Raw genomic sequence first — 26,212 nt, forward strand, 5'->3', positions numbered from 1 at the left:
GGCTTTTTCTGTATAGCTCTGGTTGTTTTAGGATTTGCTCTGTAGTCCAGGCTGGTCTTGAACTCAGAGATCCACCTACCTCTTCATTCCCAGTGCTGGAATGAAAAGTGTGTGTTTATATATGTTTTATACCAGTGCTGGAATGAAAAGTGTGTGTCACCACCATTTGGCTTTTATAGCATTTTTCTAACAGCCAAAAAGTGGAAATGGGCCAAATGTTATTGACTGACATGTGGACACTATACAATGGAATATTCGTGGACAATGAAATGAGTACACGCGTGTTCAATGTACATGGGTATCAAAGAGGACGCTCAGGACAGGGAGACAGAAATGGTCATGTGTGTGATCCCAATGACATGAAACTACCAGAACAGTAAACATGTAGAAACAGGAGAGAGAGAGAGAGATGACGATGGCCAGACTCAGTTGTCATCTTGACTGGATCTGGAGCCAACTAACAAGCAGGCTGCTGGGCATTCCTCTGGTGGTGCTAAATGTGGGTGCACCTCCTGGTGACAGCCTGGTGACAAGTGGCATGGAAGGAGGAAGCTGGCCTTTTGCCTGCTTGCCTTCACCCTGCACAAGTTCATCTAGCCTTTGCGAGTGTTAGAACCAGCTTCTCCCGGCTTCCAACAGACCATAAGCTCTCCAGGAATCCACCAGGGATGATGCCTTCCGTGTCAGGCTGGGATGGTGAGAGCTTCAGCCTGGTAGACTGAGCAGCTACCAGGTTCCTGGCCTCTGCGATGTGAGACAATCACCATTGGGCTAGCCAAACTGTAAGCCAAAAGTGTGTGTGTGTGTGTGTGTGTGTGTGTGTGTGTGTGTTCTATCCCTCTACACTAGAGATTTACTCCCCATGGAGGGGGCCTGAGAAGTGACTGCTAATGCAAATTTCTTTCTGGAAAGGTGAATTTTTTTAGGTGTGTATGGATATTCAAGTGTGGTAGTAGACATATTTGCACATGTATGCAGGCCAGAAGTCATCCTTGAATATCCTTCCTCATCAATGTCCACTTTGGTTTTGGGGAGGCTTCTTAATTGGATTTGGGCCTGCCCAGTAGTCTAGGCTACAACAGAATCCCGGGATCTGGGGTTCTTTTTGTTTTTTATTTTTGTTTGTTTGTTTGTTTGTTTTGTTTTGTTGTTGCTGCTGTTCCTGCTTCCCCAGCCCTGGGATTGAAATAAAGGGTATGATTCACAGGACTTTTCTTTGTACATATAGGGGCTCATAGGTTCTCATGCCTTCATGCCAAGCACGTTACCAACTGAGCTATCTCTCACCTATTGGGTGGATGCCTTAAAATCAGACGACAAACGAGACTTCAATGTATTAAAATTGCATATTAAACAGCCAGATTTTGTTGCATCTAAATTGTACCTCAATTTAAGTTAAGATGCATTTTCAGCATCTCAATGGTCAAGGTGAGCCTCCATCTCTTCCACCTGATCAACCATCATCCACAAGCTGATGGTGGCTGATTCTGTCCTTCCCCACAGCTTGTAGCTTGGGGTTTCAGGGCTGCTGCCTAAGGCTCTGTACCACACTTAGGGTTGTTGTTGTTGTATAATAGAATTGTTTTACCTTTTACTGTTAGGTTAGAAGACAATTTTATTCGAGTTTGAGAGAAAATGGCAGAGCAGGCAAACTGTAAACTCTTGGTAGCTGAAGGAAGGACGGATAGGAGGAATAAAGGAAATTACATCTGAGATCAGTAATGGAAATCTATCAAAAGCTGCACAGGGCTGAGGACGAAGCTCGGTTGGTAGAGTGCTTGTCTAACACGCACCAAGCCCTGGGTGCCATCCTCAGCACCACATTAAATTCACAGCGGTCGCAGACCCTTCGCCATCACGCAGAAGTTCAAGGTCGTCCTCTAATGCTCAGAACTGGAGGCAAGTTTGGATTACACTGGATTTTATTGGAGGAGTAGAAGGGAAGAGAGAAGTGGCTAGGAAAGAAGGAGAGGGAGAAGGGAGAGCCGGAAGGAGAAGAATGTGAGAAGGGGAAGGAAGAACAGCAGCACCATATGTGACCAGGTCAAACCGGGTTAGGGATATTGGGCTGTATCCGGAAAGAAAAAGATACAATTCCTGTCTCAAAAGTACACAGGTCTACCAGTGAAGATTTGTAAGCAACTGCCGCCTTTCGTGTCTGAAACGAGATTTCGTTCACGTTCATGTTTAATCATTTTTTGTATTTAATCTTTTTAACAACGACAACAACAAAAACTTCGAAATTGCTTTGAGGAAAGAGAACCAACTGGCGCGAGCTTGGGCTGAGGCATCTCTGAGGGAGCAGGTCGGGGCCACCAAGCTCTTCCTCCAACAGTGCCTGGGGTGAAGGCACCCCCTCTCTGGTCCGGCAGCCCAGGCGGTGCCTGTGCGAGCCTCACAGCCGCCCAGCGGAGCTTCGAGCCTTCGCCCCGGCGTCCGGAGCCGGTACCCCGAGGCCCCGGACGAGCTTGCGGAACCGAAGAGCGAGGGAAGCCCCGCGGGCGCTGCTGACCATTGTCCCTGAGCCCGACTCCAGCCCACTGTCCCCACACACGTCCCGTCTGCAGCAAGGGGGCCGAGCTGGGCTCGGTGCGCACGCGGGGGGCCCCGGCGCCGGCGAGGGAGGGGCGCGGCCGTCCGTCCGTCCTGTGCGTCCACCGTGGGGCGGGCGCCGGGGCACTGCGGCCGCCGTCGTCCCTGGGAGGGTGGGCAGGGCTGCCGGGGGCTTCCGTGGGCTCGGCCTCGCCCACCTCGGGAGGAAAAGCAGGGGAAGCCCCGGCGCCCGGCGGCCCCAAGCGGTGAAGCGCAGAGGACACGGCGGTCCGGCCACCGCGCCCTGTCCAGCTTCGAGCCGAGCGGGTCCCACCCTGCCGGGCGCGCGCGTCGAGCGGCCTCCAGCGCCCAGCCCCGGGGAATGCGGCGGCCCCCGGCCCCTGGCGCCCCTCGGTGTCTCGGTTGGGCCTCCTCGCTCGTCTGCTCCGCGGCCTCGACGCTCCCGGGCCCCCAGATGGCGGCGAAGTGGTTCAAGGAGTTCCCGCTCACTCTGAAGACCGCGTCGGAGCGCGCCCGGCCCGGGGGAGCCGGCGGCAAGCCGCGCAAGAACTCGGAGACCGGCGGCGCGGCGCCCGCCCCGGCCAAGGGTCGCAAGAATTCGGCGGCCGAGCTGGGGGGCAGCAGGACGGGCAGCGGACCCCCCAAGGACAGTCGGCTGTCCCGGGACAGCCTGCAGGGTCTGATCCAAGCCGCTGCTGGCAAAGGCCGTAAGAACTCCCGGGTCATCACCACCGCCGCCGCCGCCGCCACCGAGGAGGAGCCCCACCGGGGTGCGGTGGCCAAGAGCGCGGGCTGCAGCACCTACATCAGCAGGCTCATCAAGGTGGACACGCAGGAGAAGAATGGTAAGAGCGCCTACCCGGGCGGCGGCAGCACCAGCAGTACCAGCAGTTCCTCTTCCTCTGCGTCCTCTTCTCCGTCCTCCCTGGGCCCAGAGCTGGACAAGGCCAAGATAATGAGACAGCAGGACACGGTAAGAATACAGCCTCCTCGGGGTTGGGGAATTGGCACGGGGGAGGGGGACGCACGGGAGCCTGCTGAACCCCAGTGTTCATTATGCATAAGAGAAGTTGAAGATGTTTTCTAAGGTCCTCCCTTCGACTCCGAAGTGACCTTTCAAAAGTTATTAGAGACAGCGACAGCAAGATTTGCTGTGGTTGATTTTTGTTAGTTGTTTCAAAGAGCAGTTGGAGGGAAGGGAAAGAAATTGGCCCTTTTATGGGTGTGGTGTCCTCCGATTCTCGTTTTCATGTTTGGCATCAAGGGGTCTATCGCGTTAGACTCCTGTACGGCTTACGCGGCTCGACCACGCAAAGCATCAGTAACCTGTAGACTGTGAAGCGCGGATTTGTCATCTTCCAGCCACGCAGAGTTTCAGCACTGCCAAGTGGCAAAGCCTTTCATTCATTCTGTGGGTATTCGCTGTACCGTAGCCGGATAAGTAAGCGCCATAGACACCAAGGGGTGGGGGTGGGCACAGTCCATGGCAAGGAAATGGTCTTTAAGGAAATTACAGATCAGGAGAGAAGAAGGTGTTTCCTGCATGCTCGTCACCAGAGGGCTTCTGGGTACTGTCCAGTGTGGGAAAGGTGATCCCACTCTCTCCATCCTTGCAGAGCAGAGCTGCTTCTCTCTCCTGTAAGAAATGGGAGAGAGAAGAGCTCCCACTCAGATTTTAGGCTTCAGCCTGAGCGATCCCTTCCTGATGATGGGGCTTTCCTTTTTTCTCTTTAAACAAGGTGCCTCCTAGACAGTCGTGGCCCCTGTGAGACGGCAAATACTGGGCACGCCTGTTCATTTCTTCACTCAGGCGATTGCAGAGGTGTTCAGTGTGTCTGTCCTGTGGCAGGCACTGAGCAGAGCCGTAGGAGACGGATATGGGAGCCGCTGATGTATAACTGGGTAGAGTACCTCACTGCACCTTAAAGCCCAGAGCAGTGTGAGTGTCACAGCCTGGCTTCCCGGCTGTGTCTGAGCTGTAGGAGACACGGGAGGAGTGTATAGCCATCATGGTCATTTCCCCAGGGTTCATCCAGTCTGCCCCTCTGCTTTCGGTACTCCCCAGAACTGTCTGAACTCTTTCCTTGGAGGTGTGGTAGTGCTTTGTGAGCTGTCTAGAGAACATTCTGCCAGACTGGAGCAGACCTCCAGCTTTCTCCCTGAGACCGGTTCCCACCCTACAGAACAGAAGGGCTTTGCGCGCCGTGCTTCTCCTGGGGCACGCTGTGCTTTTGGAATGGTAGATGCTCTTGGACACAAATATCAGAATTCTGTCTGTTCTTTAGCCGCTCTCCCTGTGAATTGTGAAACCCAGACCTTCTGCAGCTGTTCAGTGCTGAGCTGCGAAGCCCGTCCCTTTGAGCTTGTAAAAACTCCCCGAGGCCAGGAAGTAGGTCTCAGGTTCACTTTGACTCAACTCAGTACTGTGAGGTGACTGGTTCACTGAGACGTCTTGCTCGGGAGACTGGGAACTGTCCGCATGCGGTAAAGAATCCTCCTTATGCACTGAAGCCACAGATGCTCTCCACTGCCCACTGCCCACCTGCCTCCTCTAGGTCACAAGCAGGAGTTTAGGCAAACTGTCACAAGTCAAATACCATTAGCAAAAACGTTAGTCTGACAGAGACAAATGATCAAGTGCGAAAACTGTGAGAACCAGCGAGAGACGTTGACCCCTTGCACCTGTAGGAGATTTCAGCAGCCATTCCGATGCGGTTGCCGTGGTCTGGAAATCCTTAGCAACTGTCCTTTCTTATCGGGCAGGTCATCATTTTAGAGGACTACGCTGACCCGTATGATGCCAAACGGACGAAAGGTCAAAGGGACGCAGAGCGAGTGGGCGAGAACGACGGTTACATGGAGCCGTACGACGCGCAGCAGATGATCACAGGTTTGTGAGGACGGACGTAGCAGCCTCAATCTGAGTGTTAGAGAACTGAACCAGGGCTGGGCACGGTGACACACGCCTCTGATACCAGCACTTGGGAGGCAGAGGCAGGAGGATCTCTGTGAGTTCAAAGCCAGCCTGGTCTACACGATGAGTTCTAGAGAGACCTGTCTTTAAAAACAAAACAAACAAACAAACAAACAAAAAAAAACCCTAAAGAGATGGAGATAGAGATAGATAGACAGACAGACAGACAGACAGGCAAACAGACAGACAGGCAGGTGGATCAACCGATCAGTCGATCTGGGAAAGAGAGCAATTTAAGTAGGTCCTGCTGACTGGAAGAAACAGAAATTAGATCCAGCTCTTAAAGGAAAACTTTCTAAATGCCCTTTACTGTCTTTCAGAGTTTAAAGAATTTGTTTTTCTAATTTCGTGCAATATGGCATTTGAGAGCCTGTCAGAATGTAGCCTTCATCTTCTCAAATAGTTTAGTACATTTTATTTGGGTGTGCACGTGCCGTGGGTGAGGATGGAGGTCAGAAGACAACTTGTGGGAGACACTCCTCTCCTTTTGTCTTGTGGGTCCCAGGGATCAAACTCGGGTTGTCACACAGGCTTTGTGGCAGATGCCTTTACCCCCAGTGAGCTGTCCCACTGGCACGGCCTTTAGCTTTTAGACAGTTAAGATACAACTCTTAGCCACTTTCAAAAGCATTAGCATTCCTAATGAGAGTCAAAAGTCAGTACAAATATATACTTAAGGAGCTCAATTAGTAACCATCTGCAGACATAATGTAATTTTTTCTGTATTGTGGTAGAAGATTTATCTCAAGTTCTTCAGTATTGAAACAAACCAGTTAGTTACTGGGGAATAATTAATTAACAATCACTGCCAGCCATTCCCAGCAATTCACATGAAACCAAGCTGATCTCGTCACTTTTCAAGCCCATCCCAGCCCGTGGGCTCAGCCAGTCCTCTTGTGGTGAGTGGTTGGTCCTCAAGCAAAACCTCAGACTAGTTGTTCAGATTTACTTGGGAATTGTACATGGCTTCCTTAAACACCCTTGAGGAAAACGGGGACTGCTGAGTGCTGACTGTTGGGGCATCCTTTCCACACGTGGAAGACGTTCTCATGATGCAGCACATTGAAGCCAGCCGGTCCCTGCAGAGGGGTGACTGTCACACCCTGGAAAGCCAAGACAAGCTGGAATGATCCGAGCGAGAGCAAGCGACAGGAAAGTTCTGCTCTGTTTCCTGCTTCCCTGCTCACAGAGATAAGGCACCACTCTGGGGAGGGTGTGCCCTGGCCAGGCGGTGACCCTCGGGTCACTGGACTGTGGCCCCTAATGAAATCTGTGAATGAAAGGAAGTGAAAATGAAATTAGTCACTTTTACAGAATATCAGCAGTTTAGAAGGAATAGAGGAAAGGTTTGGCTTTTTACATATAGCCAAGGAAAAGTGTTTTCTTTCCTTTTATTCTTTTACTTTTTATTTATTTTTAGAATATCATACGTAAGTATGACTATGGTCACACCCGCCCCTCCCTCCAACTCCTTCCATGCCCACACCCACTCCTCTCAAACACATGGCCTCTTTTTCTATTATAATATAGGACAGGTAACATATATATACATATACACATATAACTATAGATAAATAAAATATAAATAAAACCTACTATATCCAAATAGTGTTGCTCCCATGTGCATGGGTGTCCGGCTGACCACTAGACATAGGCATCCTATCTGGGGCTTGTCCTTGATTGGAAAGTACTCTTCCTCTTTCAGCAGCTATGGATTTCCTGTAGCTTCTCAACATGTGGAGATGGGGATGACTTGTAAGCCCCTCCCCCTGATGTGTTTCCTAGTGTGGTGTTGAGTAGGCAGCCACAGCTGCTCAGAGTTCAGCCGTACAGCATTTCTGCCAGGCCTAGTCTCAGAACAGTCCTCCTGGCCCCTGCCTCTTATGGGCTTTCCTCCCCTTCCTCCCTGTGTTTCCTGAGCCCTGGTGAGCAGTTGTGTGAGGGATGCCCCTTTGGGGTGTGAGCACCCCACAGCCATTTTTTCTCTGTTTGAGCCAGGTGTGTAATAACCTCTGTCCAATACAAACAGTATCTTTATGGGGTAGCAGTGGTGCATGCGTTTAATCCCAACACTCAGGAGGCAGAGGAAAGCAGACCTTTGAGTTCGAGCAAGGACAGCCTAGTGTACAGTTTTTCTAGGACAGCCAGGGTTACACAGAGGAACCCTACTTTGAAACCCAGCACCCTCACTGAAAAAGAGAAGAAAGAAAAGAAAGGGAAGGAGAAAGAGAGAGAGAGAGAGAGAGAGAGAGAGAGAGAGAGAGAGAGAGAGAGAGAGAGAGAGCTTCTTTGAAGGGGTGAGAAGTGCCCAGGAGAGCAACTGTCTCTCTAAAGCTCTCCTTCCCCCTGTGCTTGGAATTGAACCCACAACTTTGAGCACAGTAAACCAGCATTTTGCAACTGAACAGCAGCCCCAGATCCACTTTCTTTCTTTAATCACCGCAAAAGCTCTCTAAAGGGACTGTAACCATTTTCCTGTGGTTACTAGATGGAAAACAAGCTGAGGACTTTAGGCCTGTCCCACTTGGAAGACGATTTACCTGGTGGGTGGGGCAGGTGCTTGCTACAGTTCATGTGTGGCAATCAGAGGGCAACCTGTAGGAGTTGGTTCTCTCCTTCTACCATGTGGGATTCAGGAATGGAACCCAGGTCAATTAGAAGCATGCCTTTTTACCTGCCAACACATACATACACACACACACACACACACACACACACACACACACTTTTCCCCCCAAGGAGACAAGATCTGCTTATTGTGATTTTTAAACATGCCATTGTTTATTTTTCAAGACAGGGTTTCTCTGTGCAGCCCTAGCTATCCTGAAACTCACCTGGAACACACTGTAGAGCAGGCTAGCCTCAAACCCAAAGACCAACCTACCTCTGTCTTCCAAATGCTGGTTCTTCCAAATGCTGGTATTAAAGGCATGCACCACACTTAGCAAGGTCTGCTTACTGTGTAACCCAGACTGGTCTTGAATTTAAAGCAGTTCTTGCGCATCAGCCTCCCAAGTCCTGGAGGTCCAGGCATGAGCCTCTAGGCCTGCTATTTGGGTTGTTATTAGGTTGGTTTGTTCTTAGATAGGCTTGTTCTCAGAGTCTCGCTGTGTAGCGAGTCTGCCCTTGAGCTCACTGCTGTCTGCCGTCCTCGGTCTCACAAGGGCTAAGATCACAAGCGTGTGAGATCGCAATCTCTCACCTGACTTCACAAGAGTTTTTCAGAGACAGATGAAGAATTTGAGTTGATTCCTGCCACTCCAACTCGAGTGCTCTGTCCCCAGTGCTGTGGGGCCCTGAAAGATGTGCTTAAAATAATGCCTGAAAAGGGATTGTCAACTTGACCCAAAGCTAGGCCAACTCTGTTCAGATTCACGTGAGGTACCACAGTAAACTGAGCCTGGCTTAGTAGCATGTACCTATAACCCCAAGACATGAGAGTGTAAGACAGGAGGATACTGAACTCAGGGCCAGCCTTGGCTACACACAGTCCTTATTCCCCTACCAAAAGTTATCTAGTGTGGCCTGAAGTCCTTATTACCCACCTACCAAAAGTTGAAAATTAATAGTATGGGCCCAGATGGTGGAAGTGCACACCTTTAATCCCAACACTTGGGACGCAGAGGCAGGTGGATCATTGAGTTTGAGGCCAGCCTGGTCTACAGAGCAAGTTCCAGGACAGCCAGGGCTACACAGAGAAACCCTGTCTTGAAAATCCTAAATAAATAAATAAATAAATGTAATCTGAGATAAATATAATAAGCTGTGCGTGGTGGTGCACATCTTTAATCCCAGCACAAAGCCAGGCTGATCTCTGTGAGTGTGAGTCCAACATGGTCTACAGAGCAAGTTCCAGGACAGCCAGGGCCATATAATGAAACCCTGTCTCAAAAATAAATAAATAAGAATATTTAGTGAGCTAGGCATTGTACCACCACCACCAGCACTCAAGAGGCAGAGGCCAGGCTGCTCTAGAGAGCAAGTTCCAGGACAGCCAGGTCTACACAGAGAAAGTCTGTTTCAAAAAAGTTAGTGTTTAATATTTGAGTGTTTATTAAAATTTTTGCTTTGTTTTTAGATAGTATAGATAAATCAAATTAAAAATATAAGATTAACTTATTCAGTCGTTAGTTCAAATGCATCAATAATATAAATTACTTTCAGCTAGGTGTGGTGGAGCAAGCCTGTATCCCGGCACTCAGAAGAAAAGCACCATGAATAGTATTAAGTCAGCACCCACCCAGTGCTGTAGTTAGAGCTCTGGTCCTGAGAGTGGGACCCTGTCTCAAAGGAGAGATAAAATTTAAAATTACTAATTGTCAAAATTAGTAATCTAAAAATACAATGATTTTCTTTTTAAGCTAACATTTCCTCCTCTTCCTCCTCCTCCTCCTTCTCCTCTTCTTTCTCCTCCTTCTCCTCTTTCTTTTCTTTTTCCTCTTCTTTCTCTTCCTCCTCCTCATCCTTCTCCCCCTTCTCCTCTTCCTCCTCCTCTTCTTCCTTCTCCTCTTTCTTCTCTCCCTTCTCTTTTCTCTCCTCCTCCTCTTTTTCCTCCTCTTTCTCCCCTTCTTCTTCCTCTTTCTCCTCTTCCTCATTCTCCTCCTTCTTCCTCTTCTTTTTTGGTTTTTGGATTTTTTATTTTTTGAGACAAGAGTTTCTCTGTGTCTCCCCTCGCTGTCCTAGACTTGCTTTGCAGACATGAAACAGAGAGCTCCACCTGTCTCTGCCTCCCAAGTGCTGGGATTAAAGGCACGTGCCAGCACACCCCACACATTTGTTTTTTTAAAGATGCATACCACACATACTATATGCATATGTGTGTATGCATGCATCACAAAGACAAGGTCTCACCCTATAACTTGGGCTAGCCTGGAACTCATTATGTAGACCAGTCCGGCCCTCCATCTCTGCCTCCTGGGTTCTGGGAGGAAAGACCTGGCTTAACCTTTCACTGTTTAAGATTTGGTTTGTTCTTTCTGTGCCAGCTTGACAAACCCACGGTCAGAAGTCTCCCATCTTTTTGTGGGGTTTGTACATTTATGCAGTGATGAAAATCAGGCCAGACTAGAGAAATGTTCCACCTCTGTGCTGTATCCCTAAATCCATATCCTAAGAAATATTGGGGGCTTTAGTTCATTTGGGGGTTTTGCAATGATATGGACAAGGTGCTGAGGGGACTTAATTGTGGAGTGTTGTAACCTGCACACCAGCCCCTGTGCTTCATTTTTCAACCTATGAAGTGAAAATAACATGGGGCTCTAACTGTGTGGTGGAGCTTCATATCAGCTCACTGGGAGCACACCTGTCTGGCATGCATAAGGTCATGGGTTCAATTCCCAACACTGAAAATAGAAATCAGTATCTTGGGAATAAAGCGTGTTGTCCATGTTGGTGCCCCACAACATTTATTTACTATGAACTAGGCTCAGTTCTGACTGTGCAGGTATAGGAAACAGGATCCCATGTTCCCTGCCCCACTGGAACATGAGAAAACATACTTAACACTAGTAAAGAAAAAAAATGCATTGATAAAAAATGTATTAACTATCCAGGCATTGTAGCTTGCATTTATAAACTCAGTACTTGGGAGGCTGAGGCAGGAGGATCACTGGGCTACATAAGTTCCATGTTTGCCTGGCCTAAATACATCAAAAGACCCTGTCAAAACCCGGGGTGGGGCTCCTGGGGATAGTGTATGTGGAGAGATAGTTCAGTGGTTAAGGGCACTCTAGCTCACACCCATTAGTCCAGACTCGGGGAATCTAGCACCGTCTGGCCCCTGCTGGCACACATACGTAGACACATAAATAAAAATATTCTTTTAAGAAGGTAGAAAAGCAGGGAAGTTCCTCTGAAAACTTTTAACTTGCAGGACGCAAGAATTTACAAATACATTCTTCTTAGGATTTACCTAAAGGATCGTTAATAAGAACATAGCAGGGCAGAGTAAGCAGGATTAACACAGACTGCCATTCTGCTAAATTACAAGAGCACCTTCCCTGATACACATATTCTATGTAATTTAGCAGTTTGGCTTTTAGCCACATAATTGAAACTTCCACACCAGGCAGGTTTAGGAGTTCCTCAGACAGCCGTCAGTTAGCTAAGGATTCCTCCCACAGGAAGCATTACACTTCTAATCTTTGAGAGCTTTGAGCTACCAAACTTGCCAAATAACCTTAGCAAATACTCCAACACCGGTGTAAAGGCAGAAGAACGGAATAAGTTGTCCAAATCAAGTGGGGGAAAGGAGGCATCCCAGGGCATACAGCAGCCTGTGGCTTTGGCTATTCAAGTCCCAAAAATAGATTGTTTTTAAAGTTTTGTTTTCCCTTCAAGTGATGTTATTGGTTTGTTTAAATATCGGGTCTGAAGGACAACCTCAATGTGTGGGTCTTCGCTTTAAAAAAAACTATTGTAGAAAAAAAAAATCCACATGAATTCTTGGATTTTTCTTGGTGTTGGAGATTGAAGCCAGGAACCTCATGATGGCCCAGCAGCATTCTATTGAACTGCACCCCAGCTCAGTCCTTAATCTGTCTCTGTTTGGTGAATTTCAGGGTGTCTGAATTGTATCTGCCTTTGCTGAGTATCTTGAGTTAGCTGATAGGAAAAAACGCTAACCAGATTAGGAGTTTAGGTACTGGTAGAAAACTCAAGACAGGTGTGTAACAGCCCCTTTCTGACTCCCAAGAGGAAAACAGAGCTTTGTGAGGCCGCGTGTTTAGTGATTTTGGGAACATGAAAGGTATTGTGGGAAAGATACGTTATTTAGAGTGATATTTAAAATACCACTTGTGTGGCTGAGAAGATGACTCAGTGATTTAGAGCGCTCGCTGTTCTTCTAAAGGACTCAGGTTTAGTTCCCAGCACCCACAGGGAAGTCAAGACTGTAATTTATTCATCCAGAGCATCTGACGCCCTCTTCTGGCCTCCATTGGCACTGCATACTCATGGTACACAGACATGTGCAAGGCAAAACATCCATACACATATAACAAAAAATAAATCCACTTTTAATTTAAAAATTAAATGAGTCAGTTTAACTGTTGAGAGAGAATCCTATTTTTAAAAGAGAATTCTGGATAATACAGAGTAACAATAGCAGTTAAATTTGTTGCCAGGTGTGGTTATAGACTCCTGTAGTCCCAGGCTCTGAGGCAGGAGGATCACTACAACTTAGAAGTCCTGGACCATGGAATGAGATCCTGTAAAAACACATTTGTTAATTAAGAAATGTTGGCCTTCTGCCATGTAGATGGCTTGACTCTGTGTGGTGAGAACGGGGAGGGTTGGAAAGGGAAATTTTCCAGCCCCCACCCCCATTAGGCTTTGTACCAATGAGCTGCCATTTTCGCTGGTTTGGGGCAGCCCTGTCTCAGAGAGGCTGCACAGGAGTGTTTATCTGCTGCCCAACCACAGCACCCCGTTGTCTGCCACAGTAAATGGCCTCTATCGGCAGCCAGGGTGTAGCTTCCTCTTGCCATTTCCTTCTTCTCAGGCTCATTTCCTCTTGGAGCCAGTTCTGCACGTCAGGGGCTATTCTCCCTGCAGGAAGGGTCGGCTTGTAGCCCTGTGATTGTTTCTGTTTCTATGGCGCCTCAGGTTGGGGACAGCCAGGTGTTGGAATAAACTGAAGGTTGGTGCCCTGGAAGGGGAAGGTGTCCAGCCTCTTTTCCCCCTAATTAAACATTTGTTTCAAAAGATGCTTTACCAGTAACTTCAACCCTGAGCCACACAAGGAAGACGTGTTTTCAACTTTGTTCTTCTCAGTCAGCTCCTCGTCCATTTTGAATGGAGGGATCAGGAGAACCCCACTGTAAAGATACACTACACACATAACTCAAGATGCCAACCACTATGCCTCATTTGAATGCAAGTCTACTGAAATTTCCTCCTAAGCAAGACCTCTCAGGGCCTCTACCCTAAAGGTGGATTAAGCACACCCTCCCTAAGGGTGGACTCAGGATCTTTACCCTAAGGATGGACTCAGGTCCTCTACCCTAAAGGTGGATTAAGCACACCCTCCCTAAGGATGGACTCAGGTCCTCTACCCTAAGGATGAACTCAGTCTTCCTTGTTTTGGTTCATATATACCTCACTGGGGGCTGACTTGAAGCCATGATTTTTTTCTCTTTACCTTCCTTTTATGTGTATGAGTGTTGCCTGCCAGTATAGCTGTATACCATGGGTGTTCCTGAGCAATCCAGAAGAAGGTGTCAGGAACTGGCGTTACAAATAGTTGTGAGGCTCCATATGGGTGCTGGGAATCAAGCCTGGGTCTTCTGCAAGAGAAGCAACTGCATGTTTTTCCAGTCCTGAGGCCAGGATCTTAAGAAGAACTTTCTAAATTGAGCATAAGTAAGTTCTGATTAGAAACCTCAAAATTCTAAACCTATCCCCTGGGTTCCTTTGTGTGTTCAGTTTCCTTTTTCTTAGTTCTTGAAAAAGGATCTTTTATTATTATTTTTTTAAATGCCAGCCTTATCTCAGCTGAACCAAGAGCAGAACATGTTTTGGTTGCTTGTTTTTCATAGCCACGTCTAGAATAGGCAATGAAGAAAAAGCCACGGGGTTGAAAGTCAAGAGACTAGGACAAAGGACACAGCTCAGACAGCTTGGGCCCCTGATCTGACGTCAGGTGAGCAGGGAAGAATTCTGCCAGCTACATTCACAGCATCTGCTGTGAAGTGTCCCATTCGGGGATGAGGCCAGGAGAGATAAGCCCCAAGTGGGTGGACATAGCTCAAGTTTAGCTGCGTTCTAGACTATCCTGGTAGTTTGTGCCCATCTGGCTGCCGGACTATATCCCACCAGTAAAGTCAGGTCTTCTGGAGTTGAGGGTGCCCAGGTAATGTAGTAGTGTACCAATAGACCCTGATATAAACCAGACAATTAACAGTTAGACAATTAGCCACTACGAGACAGTCAGCAGTGTCTGGTGACTGACCAGCCTGGGCCTAGGGGCCTTACCAGGTCACCCTAACCAGAGGGAACCTCTGAAGATTCTGGATATTACTCCCATGTCTGTTAGCATGGACTTGCACAGAACTGGAGACAGAGGTACTTGCTAAGAGAGTCCTGAATCCCACAGATCCAAAACCTCTCCCCCACCACACACACATACACACACCCTTTGAGACCAGGTCTCAGTATATAGACCTCACTGGCCTAGAACTGTGTCAACTATGCTGCCGCAGGACACACAGAAGTCAGCCTGCCTCGGTCTCCTGAGCGCTGAGACTAAAGGCGTCGTCACCAAGCCTGGTTGACGTTTGCCCTCTTGAGTTGAGCAGCTTTCTTCGAATAACCTTCTCCATTTGTTGTCTATTCTTTGTTAGAAAACTCTCACCGAGCCAGCGGCTCTCCGGGGAGCATTGCTTTGTCGATTTGTTTTAATGCCCCACCATTTCTTCCCATCATCCCTTGCTTCTGCTGCCCATCCTTCCCTAGAATCCTGCTCTGGACTCTCTGCCCTTTCAACCTGCTTCCCTCTTCTCTAGAAGATGTGTTTCTCCTCACAGTATTAACAACCACGTGTGGCAAGAATCTCCTTGACACACACGTTGTCCTCTGACTGAACATCGTTCCATGCTATTCCACCATTACACACCTGTGTGTCCTGCCATTCCATGCCATTCCACCATTACACACCTGTGTGTCCTACCAACATAAGCAAGGCACAGTGGTCCTGCCCCAGCCTTTTCTGCCAAGCTGGAAATGTGTGTCAAAACTGAGTCCCCAGTGATAAAAGTGCAAGGCAAGAATGGGTGGGGACTCACACAGCAGCTGTGAGCTCTGGAGGCCATCAGAGGACCAGGAGGGAAGAGAAGCTCCCCGCAGAGAAGGTGTCCAGCTAGAGTTCAGTGGAAAAGACACCCCACAGATGCTAACAGACATGGGAGTAATATGCAGAATCTTCAGAGGTTCCCTCTGGTTAGGGTGAGCTGGTAAGGCCTCTAGGCCCAGGCTGGTCTGACACTGCTGACTGTCCTGTAGTGGCTAGTTGTTTAACTGTTAATTGTCCGGTTTATACTGAGCTTTATCTGTACAATTCGATGCAGACCAGATCTTTCTTATTTTCTCCATCCTATACAGCGATGTTAGAGGTACCATCGAGTGACTCACAGATATAGTTGTTCTTCCCAGTTTTTAAGATTTTCTTTTAATTGCCAGGAGTGGTAGAGCATGCCTTTAATCCCAGCCCTCAGGAGGTAAAGTCAGGTGGATCTCTGTGAATTTGAGGCCAGTCTGGTCTACAAAGTGAGTTCCAGGACAGGCAGCTGGGGCTACGCGGAGACACCAAAAATTTTAAGTGGTTTTGTGCTATGCACAGCACAACCCAAACTTTTTTTGCTTTTAAAAGAAACCTCACTTCCTCACTTGGTAGGCAGAGGCAGGAGAGTCCTAGAGTTCAAGACAGTCTTTCCCTACATAGCAACCCCCAGGCCAGCCTGAGTTACATGACATCCTGATGTCCTAAAATGCAACAAAGATAGGGCTGGTGGGATGGCTCAGTGGTTAAAGCACTAACTGCTTTGGCAAAGGACCAGAGTTTGACTTCCAGAACCCCAGTCCATTGACTCAAACCTGTCTGTAAGTGGTGCTGTAGAGGATCTGGTGCCCTCTTCTGGTTTCTGCAGAAACACGCACATAATAAAAATACGTAAATCTGAAATCCTGAGACACACACACACACACACACACACACACACACACACACACACACACACCAGGACTAGAGATATGGCTCAGTGGTTAAGAGCACTGGCTGTTCTTCCAGAGGTCCTGAGTTCAGTTCCCAGCAACCACATGGCCCTCAGCTGGTATGCAGGCATACAGGCAGATAAGTCACTTGTATACATAAATAAAAAAATCTTTAAAAAACAAAACATAAAAGACAACAGAACTAACAAAAACCCCAGAGCTTGCTTCTCTGGGCTTTTCCCTTCTGCAGCTAAGATCTTCTCCCAAGTCTTCCTCACTTTCCCCTCGCCCCCCTGGATGGCAACACACCCCATATGTCTCCCACTCCCCTATCTTCTCTCAGGCTGCTTTCTCCACTGGAAGTGACCTTCTCCACCAGGGTCAGCTCATCTTCCAGTTTTCTTCCACTTGGAGCCTGTCCAAGTGTGGTGTCAAAGAATAAGGCTTCCAGCTCCCAGCTTCCTGCTGTGCGCTCCCAGGCCCTGCTGGGTACTGGTCTGGGTCACTTCCTTAAGCCTTTTGTGCTTCAGTTCTCTTTAGCATGGGGGACACTGGAGTATTTATCTCAGTGTGCCTTTGAGCATCACTGAGAACAGCGCTTGCCTCTAGGGGAGATGTCGGAGAGAGATTTTATTTTCTACCATAGTCTTTGGAGTTACCCTTCTGTTATTAACAGTACACTTTGTGAATGTGTCTGGCTCTACAAATATTTGTATCTTAATAACCCATGCCGCTGTGGCTGTCACTATGGCCCATTACAAAAGTTCCGGAGGTACTTGGAGAAGTCAGGGATGCTGAACACGCTGACCAGTGTTGGTAGCCTTATATGAAGAACCAGAGAAGCCACTAGTGCTCTGGATTTTTTTTAAAGTATCACTTAGGAGCTGCTATCCCGGAAAACCCAGAAATAGAGCTGCTTCGCCTAGGACTGGCAGAAATGAGAAATATGAGGCTACTGTAGAAGAAAACTTAAAAAAACTGAAAGCAAAGCTTGTTCAGTATGATCTGCCTCAGGAGAAGCAATTCTTCTCAGTTGGAAAGACACTGTAAACTGGTTTTGCATCACTTGAATGGCTTGTATATTACATGATCTTTCCTGAAAAGATGCTATAAACTTTTAATATGTTAAATTCACTCATCACACTTTAATGTTACAAACACATATACATAGAATCACCAATAAAAACTTGATATAAGTTTCTTTGGGTATTATAACAGGAGAGTCTAAAGTAGATCTTGAGGAAAAAAGCTAGAGAGCCGCATAACGTTTTACCTTAAAAGACATTTTATGTATTAGCCGACTAGGAATAATGGTACAGGTTGTATTATATTTAGCTAGGAGATTTAGCATGGAACTACTCCTTGGTCCAGGATTTGAGCATAGTAGGCTCACTCATTCTAGACAGCACATATGTCCGGTGATGTATAATGCTTTCACATGGGTTCCCATACGTCTTCTGCTCTTATAGAAATCTAGAACAAGCAACTCTTTTTGTTGCCATTTTGCCTTAGGTAACTGTGCCAGTATGAACTCTGACACCACGTTTTCTTTCTGTGCGATCAGGCCCAGCTGATAAAGACGTCATGCTGTGTGTGCTTCTGCCTGCACACTAGTCTGTGTATTTTCAGTTGGTGTAATGCTGCAGCTACCTTGACTGTAATTTACATACCTTCCAACAGGACTGCACTCTTACCCTGCCTTTCTTAGTTGAGCACAGAAGAGAGAGAGAAAATTCTGGGTTCATACACAAACTGGGATGGGAAAGGAGATGAACCACCATGTCACGGGTAATTATAGTATGTCATTATACAGTGATTTCTTTCCCCTCAGACATTTTTTTGAATTCATTTTATCTTTATTATCTCTGAAGGAGGTAGGGTGAGTAAACGGAAGGTTGGGTGTTGAATTTTTAGGCTGACATTCAGATTTGTTGCTAACTGTAGAAACCTGAGCAGGTCAGTTACTGGTTTGGAGATCCACTATCCTCATCTGTACCAGGAAAACATTTGCTGCCGACCTAACGGGGTTGTTGTGAGGTCAAATGAGAGAATGTATATAAAAGATTTGTAAATGGTAAAAAGAAAGAAAGAAAGGAAGGAAGGAAGGAAGGAAGGAAGAAAGAAAGAAAAGAACCCTTGTGGTACACATTTTTAATCCTTGAACTCAGGAGGCAGAGGCAAGCAGATTTGTGAGTTGGAAGGCCAGCCTCATCTACATGGTGAGTTCCAGGCTAGGTGGGGTTTACATAGTAAGACCTTGTCTCAAAACAAACACAAACCTGACTAATGCTTTCCTGGTGTAGCGTAACAATACTTTCAATACTATACACAGCTAATTTTCCTTAAAATACTTTAATCTGGGCTTCCTATGAAGTCTTAGCAGACCTGAAAGTAAGCTCTACTCAGGGTAGACACTAGATACTCTGCTACCCAGAGGCCACTTCTCTCTGCGACCCTCAAAAGGACCCTGGAGCCCCCCAGCCCCCCGCCTTCAGGCATCCCTCATTTCAGGCTTGACCCATCCCATCTGACTATGCCAAGACGTGTTTTCTTCTTAAACATATGTTTTTAGAATTAATACACGGCAACTGTACCAGGGGACATGTGATATTTCAGTTTGTGTGGATGTTGTGCAGTAGTCAGGAGCATTCTGGTACTGCCCATTTGCCTCTGTAGCATGGCCAAAGAGTAGTCAGCCCAGCCCAGTCTTGGAGAATTCTGCTGCCTCAGCCAAGGATAACTGGCTTACCCGTGGGTTACCCATGGGCCTCGTGACACCTGTGCGTGTCCATTTGAAAGTGCTCCCTGTGACCTGTATGCCTAATTTTCAGAAATCAGACGCCGAGGTTCCAAAGACCCCCTGGTGAAGGCCCTCCAGCTGCTGGACGGCCCATGTGAGCCAGGGGAGACCGTAAAGGCGGAGGCCACAGCCAAGAGACGCAACTCCAAGGACCTGCTGGGGAAGCCGCCACAACTCTATGACACCCCCTACGAGCCTCCGGAGGGTGGCCAACGAGTGGCAGAGGTAAAGGCTCGGCCAGCAGACAGCAGGCTGCCAGAGGAGGATGATCGGCCCGCTGCAGAGTACGAGCAGCCCTGGGAGTGGAAGAGAGAGCAGATCGCTCGAGCCCTGTCAGGTGAGGGTGCAGCGCCTGCCATTCATCCGAACACAGCAATGCTATGGCTTCCCTGGGCACGGTGTGGCTTTCAGTACACGAGTGTGTGGGGCGATGGGTGTGTGTGGGGTGATGGGTGTGTGTGGAATAGTGGGCAGGGGGAGGGGTACGGGATGAACGTACGGATCACTGAGTGTGAGTTCACTCAGGTGGACACTGAAAAAGTCCTTAGAAATCCAGAGCAGAGGACCAGTTACCAGAGGCTCTGAGAGAGGAGGGAGAGAGGGGCTGTTCACCAGCTCGTGGGAGTGAGAGGGATCGACCCTGATGACCCGTCGGAGAGGGTACTGAGGGTGAGGCATGGTGCACAATCGCCATGCTGGGGATGCTAGGTACGGCTGCTGAGTTCATTTCCTGATGCTCCTCTCTTCAAGTGTTTGTCGAGTGTTTGTGGGAAACAGTGTAACATGGTGAACTAGAAGACAACCTGTGAGGACAGGTTTTCTCCTTCCACCATGTGGCTCCCAGGAACTGAACCCAGGTTGTCAGGTACCTTTACCCACTGAGCTATCTTGCCATCCCACAAGTCTCTCTCTCTCTCTCTCTCTCTCTCTCTCTCTCTCTCTCTCTCTCTCTCTCTCTCTCTCTCTCTCTCTCTCCCCCTCTTAACAAGGCATTTGAGGTAGAGAGGCACAGATTCTGCCTGTAATGCCAGGGTTTAGAAGGACAGAAGATCAACAAACAAACAAAAGCAGACAGTGTGGCTGAAGCTCTCTGTACCCTTGTTTCCCAGCTCTGTCCAGTGTGTAGCTGTTGGGGATGCCTTCAGGGCTGTTGGAAAAGCCTCTCTTTTAAAAAAATTTTTAATTTTTATTTATATGAATACACTGTAGCTGTCTTCAGACACACCAGAAGAGGGCATCAGATCCTGTTACAGATGGTTGTGAGCCACCATGTGGTTGCTGGGATTTGAACTCAGGATCTCTGGAAGAGAAGCCAGTACTCCTAACCACTGAGCCATGTCTCCAGCCCTGGAAAAGCCTCCTTGATAATGTAACATTGATTCCCCATCACTGAAGCTGTGGAATTGGAAACCACTTTCTTTACTCCTTCCTGGCCTCACTTGCTCTTCAAGCCTGTGAGATGCTCACTGTGGAAGAAGCAGGCCTGGGGGAGGTAGATTGATGGGCCACTATGGCTGCCAGTGAGAATGAAACTAGATAAGTTTTGTTGTCATTGAGACAGTATCTCCCTATGTAGCCCAGGCTGGCCTCAACCTTGCTAACTTTTGCTTCAGTTCTCTTAGTGAGGGTGTTAGAAGTATATGTTACAATTCACAGCTACAAATTGACTGCTTTAGAAAGTAAAGCCTAAGCTGAAGGTAGAGTCACATCTTCAAATGTGGGTCTTTTGTTGTGGGGCCAGAGAAGTTGCCTGTTATTTAGTTAGCTCAGGCTAGCCTCAAGCTCCAGAGCTCAGCCTCACAAGAGCTGGGATAGAGGCACAAACCCTGCTCTTGTGAGGGTTTTTAAATAATTTAAGGAAGAGTTGACAAACAGACTTTTAAAAAAGAAAAAGAAAAGTAAAGTAAACAGAGCTGAGGTGGGGGATGTGCTTGAGAAAAGGCATTTACAGATCTTGCAGAGGACCTGGGTTCAGTTCCCAACACCCAAATAAGGCTCACAACCATCTGTAACTTCCACTCCCAAGAGATAGGTTTTCCCTTTGGCTTTCACGGAATTGGTTTTGCCTTTGATTTAGAATTTCCAAGGCATCTTTCCCACTAATAGTCAATCCAGTTAAAAGTAGAATCAGTGTGCTGGTTGGTGGTGCATGCCTGTAACCCCAGCACCTCCTACCTAGCAGCAGAAGAAGGAAGGCAAGTTTCTGGCCACCCTAGGCTACATCCTTCCCCGGCCTAGGGCTCGGCAGCACGAATGTGTCATTTCATGGTTTTTTTTCCTGTCTCTGTCTGAGCTGGGAGTTTGTCTGACTTGAGTTTGTGTGGGTCTTGTGTGGGCTGTCATAGTCTCTGTGAGTTCATGTCTGTCTGGCCTGTAGTGTCTGAAAATGCTATTTTATTAAGATCATCTACTACAGGAGGCTCTTACAGTCTTTCTGTCCTCTCTTCCACACGGATCCCTGAGCTTTGAGGAGAGGGTGTGTTATAGACATCCCATTCTGGGCTGAGGGCTCCAGAGTCAGACTCTGAATTTATGTTTAGTCTTTTTAAAAAAACGTATTCTAAGTGTTTGTAGAATAAAGTCCACGCTGAAGCACTAGTCTCCTCTCCCGTTCGCACACTGTTTATACTGATGAGTAATTTCAAGAAAAGCGGTCGTATGAGGACCGAGTCATGTAGTCAGGCGTCATGACAGCCGCACAGCCGTCTAGGGATGCTGCTTCCCACTGGAAGACATGTTCTCCCCTAAGCTAAGGCAGGCGCGAGCTTTGTCCTTTGAGGGTTACATGGCCGGACTCCGTGTTCTCCAGTGTTAAGTGACAGCTTCCTTCCAGTCCAGTTTGAGTCTGACCGACCTCCGGGCAGAGAGGAGGCAGGGAGACCGCACCACTGGCAGAAGACCTTGAAGCCGACCCTGTCAGACCACAGTGATGGAGAGAAGGTGGACCCAGGCCTGGCCCTGGAAAAGCAGCCGTGAGTCCCCCTCACTGACCCTGTCCTTGCCTATGGAGGGTCCCCTGGCCCATTTGTATGATCCCTTTCATTTATGAATTCTGGTCTGGACGGAAGGCCTATATCTCAAGAAGCATGTTTAAGCCCCCTTCCATACCTAAGGGAAGCTTGCTTTCTTTTTAAATGATTGATTTTTATTTTATGAGTGCTTGCTTGCCTGCTTGTATGCATGTGTGATACCCAAAGAGGCCAGAAGACAGCACTGAGTACCCTGTAACTGGAGGTGTGGTGGTTGTGAGCCACGGGGTGAACGCTAGAACTGAACCCAGGTCCTCTGCAAGAGCAGTCAGTGCTCTTAACCGCGGCGGCCATCTCTTCAGGCCCCGGAGGAAAACATTTCAAACACACTCCCTCCCTCTCTCCATTTGGTCATGTCTGACTGAAAGGCTTTGTAAGCCGGGAGCCCCTGGAATGTGCACTGTGTCCATTCTGAATATGAATCAGGATCTATTCAGGCTGTTGAGCACGTTTCAGAAACTCCTTACACACCGTGCTTTAGTGGGGTGATGCTCAATGTGGATTTGCACTGTGACACTCACGGCCATGTTTTTGTCTCCCCCTGTTCAGTTGGTATCATGGCTCCATTAGCCGAGCTGAAGCCGAGAGCCAACTACAGCCCTGCAAAGAAGCTGCTTACCTGGTCCGGAACAGTGAGTCAGGGAACAGCAAGTACTCCATCGCACTGAAGTAAGTGCCTCCGTTCCGTGGTTTCCTTGTCTGAAGGCAAGGCCCTGCTCTGAGAGTCTTTGCTCCCTGGGGGTAGGTGGGTAGTTGAGACAGGTATAATTTCAAGATGGTTCATAGGGGTGTGATTGACAGAAAACCAAAGGGTGAGGCCCTGAGGCCGGATGCAGAATCGATGCTGGATATTGACCCCAGTGTCTGTCGCAGATGTGGCCCTGTTTTCCCACATTAGTACAAATGAGCAAATCCAAGGCTTCTTAGAAGAGAAATACTTCCTGATAAAAAAGAAAAGTGCCACTGCTGGAGAGATGGCTCAGTGGTTAAAAGCACTGGCTACTCTTCCAGAGGTCCTGAGTTCAAATCCCAGCACCCACATGGAAGCTCACAACCATCTGTAACTCCAGCTCTACTGCCCTCTTCTGTCCTCTGTAAGTACCAGGCACACACACGTACACAAACATATATGCTGACCGAACACCCATAACATATAAAATAAATAATAATATTCTTAAAGTGTCTGGGGTTGGGGCTATAACTGAATGGTAGAGAACTTGTCTAGCACACAGAAGCCCTAAGTTTGTCCCCCAGCAGTGCAAAAAACAAATCAATAAAATTTAAAAGACAGTGCAACTTAATCTCTTCTGTGTTTTTTAAAAGAATTTTTTAAAAAAATCCTTATATTAATGAGTATTTGCTTTCATATACATATATGTACCACATGCACGCCTGGTACCCGTAGAGGCCAGAAGAGGGCATCAGAGTTACAGACAGGAAGTGGAGTATAGTTGTGAGCCTCTGTGTGGGTGCTGGGAACTGAACCCAGGTCCTCCGCAAGATCAGTAAGAGTTCCTAACCACTGAGCCATATCTTCAGCACTATCCCCACCCCGCAATTCTTTTTTTCTTTTTTGGGGGGTTAGGTACATACAGTGTCTCTCTATGTAGCCCTGGCTGTTATGCAACTAAATTTGCAGACCAGACTGGCCTCAAACTCACTGAGATCCTCCTGCCTCTACCTCCTGAGTGCTGGGATTAAAGGCCTGCACCACCATGCCCTGCACCCCTTTTCTTTTGTGAGGCAGGGTCTCTCTGAGTAACCCTGGTTGATGCAGAACTTAGTGATCTCCCTGTTTCTGCCTCCCCACTGAGAGAATTACAGGCATGTGCCAACACACGGGCATTTTCATATTTCATAAGTATGAGAGAACTTAACGAATCCCTGGTTGTCAGAATCCTCGCTGCATTTGATGCTAGTCCCTTCTGGAGAAGAGGGAAGTGCTGAGCTGCCTGTTACTCTCTCTCTAATTGTGCACAGAGAGCTCACTTTTGCCTGGTAGGCTTGGCAGAATGTGTCTCATGGAAATTCTCATTGCTCTGTGAATTCGGCTCTATATTGGAGGATCATTGTCAGGAGCCCTAACAGCACTTCCTTCCTGAGGAAGCTGAGCCCCTGCAGCTGAAACAATCAGACTGGAAGGGAAAGGAGGGGGAGGGGCACAAGAGTAATATGGCTCAAAAAATGGGACAGGCCGCGTAGACAATACCAGGAACAGCCACTGTGCTCCCGAAAGCGGTGTTTGGGACTCGGTCTTTGAGCCTTCAGTGCCAGCTGTCATACGCAACCAGGACTGGTCCTTCCTCATGAGGCGCCAGGGGACAGTTACTGTTGCTGCTATTATTAATGTTCCTTTTGGGAAAAATAAAGAAGAAACCACACACACCTTCTTACAGTGAGGAGGGGGTTGAATATGTACCGTACAGGGCAGAAGGCCTGGACTCATGCAGTCTGAGCAGAAGGCATTTATTTGGCTTTTCCCCCCTCCAGTCCTGGCCACTGATGAGTCATAAGGATAAACAAGTTGGGGTGCCATGCAGGAACTTCCAAACCCTCCACCAGAGTGGTGAATGCTTTTGTAGAACAATCGCAGGTCAGGAAGAGGAACTATCCGTCCCTTGCAAATCTGGTCAGTCATTCATGGTTCCTTGTTTTTTTACCTCCAGGACAAGTCAAGGGTGTGTCCACATCATAGTGGCTCAGACAAAAGACAACAAATACACACTGAACCAGCCGAGCGCTGTGTTTGACAGCATCCCTGAAGTGGTGCACTATTACTCCAATGCGAAGCTGCCTTTCAAAGGGGCAGAGCACATGACCCTTCTCCACCCTGTGCACAAGCTTCACTAAGGTCCAGCCAGCCAGAGACGGGGCACCCAGCGCCACCATGTGGACAGAACTCTCACTGCTGCGGACCAGGAGTCACCGCCTAGAAGTCCAGGACACAGTGGTTTCTGATCTGTTCTTTCTCTCCCTGCCAGATAGCTCTGCTATAAGAAAATGTCGCTTGCTGCCGCCCTCTGCCTTGGAGTAGGAGTTCTGTTTGCAGTGTGACCCTTAGGAAAGGTAGACTTGTCCCTTGGTGCTGTTCTCCCGAGTGCCTGGTCTCTGTAAACAGAGAACCCCTGGGCCTTTGTGAGCGACCTCGTGGGCTGGAAGATCCTGCAGTGTGAGCCCCTCATGAGAAGGGGATGGACAGTGGGAAACAAAAACAACGGACAGGAAGACTGTCTTTCTCCACATCCTGATGCAGCTGTGGCCTTCACACAGCATTCACAACATAAGGACTTCACAAGGGTATGATTTGGTTGGTTGGCTTTCCTAAGAAAAGCATTTGCTTGCTCAGTTTCTACAGACATTTTCATCCCTCGGAAGTAAGTCAGTACTATGAACAAAAATTAGACAGAAGACCCCAGATGAAAGTGTCACCGACACAATCACGCGGTGGCATCCTTTGTATAAATCCAATTACTATTAAGTGTACTCTAAAGAGTTGGTTTCTGATTTTAAAAAAAATCTACAAAGCTCAACACTGGTTTTTGTTATTGGATAATTACATAGCACTCAGTTTGCTTTTCTCTTTGTGTATTTTTGTTGCATGAAATCATCTTTTAAGATTTCCTTCTGAAATTAGATTTGCTTTGTATTTCTGGCAAAAAAAATATTTTTTTTACAACAAAATTGGGATCCAATTGTATGAACTAAGTCAGTGGTCTGAAAAGACTGCCCCTGATGCACAGAACAAACTAACATGTGCCCGACAAAAACGTTTTGAAAACTATTGTAGGCTGAGGCTGTCTCTGCTGCTCTCTAAGACACTAAGTCACTGTATGTTTTTTCTGTGATCTGCGTGTGATCTGCGTGCTGTGGGAAATCCCACAGGAGGGGCATTCTATGTGCAGGTGCTGTTGGGAATGGGCTGGACCAGAACTGGAGGAACATTTCCTGTTCAGGTTTGTAAACTGGATCTCAAGACTGTTTCTAAGGCACTGCGCTGACCACCCTCAGTGGAAAATGAATGTTTGTAGCTTCTCAGATACACAAAGAATATTAGCCATAAGTCTGGTGTGATGGCACACACCTTTAATCCCAGCACTCGGGAGTCAAAAGCAGGTGGATCTCTGTGAGTTCGAGGCCAGCCTGGTCTAC

At 47.8% G+C, this 26,212-nt stretch overlaps 1 protein-coding gene across 2 annotated transcripts; it reads left to right on the plus strand.

Annotated features, from left to right (window-relative positions):
- The first annotated feature begins 2,797 nt into the window (after nucleotides 1–2,797).
- SHE (Src homology 2 domain containing E) lies at nucleotides 2,798–25,795 on the plus strand. Of its 2 annotated transcripts, XM_080916227.1 has the most exons (6): nucleotides 2,798–3,526; nucleotides 5,317–5,443; nucleotides 19,066–19,371; nucleotides 21,868–22,006; nucleotides 22,613–22,732; nucleotides 24,730–25,795. In XM_080916227.1, exons 1-6 carry the CDS (start codon nucleotides 2,915–2,917, stop codon nucleotides 24,911–24,913), a joined length of 1,488 nt encoding a protein of 495 aa, XP_080772353.1. In that variant the 5' UTR covers nucleotides 2,798–2,914; the 3' UTR covers nucleotides 24,914–25,795. The 2 variants fall into 2 exon arrangements, with proteins under 2 accessions (XP_080772353.1, XP_080772354.1); XM_080916228.1 differs by lacking the exon at nucleotides 21,868–22,006 and having other exon boundaries at nucleotides 24,730–24,860.
- The last annotated feature ends 417 nt before the right edge of the window (nucleotides 25,796–26,212 follow it).

The sequence above is a fragment of the Micromys minutus genome, assembly GCF_963924665.1.
Source record: "Micromys minutus genome assembly, chromosome: 4".
NCBI classification, from domain to species: Eukaryota; Metazoa; Chordata; class Mammalia; order Rodentia; family Muridae; genus Micromys; species Micromys minutus.

Excerpts from the sequence above, each read along its gene's own strand:
- SHE (XM_080916227.1), top strand. The coding sequence starts at position 2,915 with ATGCGGCGGCCCCCGGCCCCTGGCGCCCCTCGGTGTCTCGGTTGGGCC. Across the intron at positions 22,007-22,612 it reads CTGGCCCTGGAAAAGCAGCC|TTGGTATCATGGCTCCATTA; the intron begins GTGAGTCCCCCT and ends CCCCCTGTTCAG. Across the intron at positions 22,733-24,729 it reads AAGTACTCCATCGCACTGAA|GACAAGTCAAGGGTGTGTCC; the intron begins GTAAGTGCCTCC and ends TTTTACCTCCAG.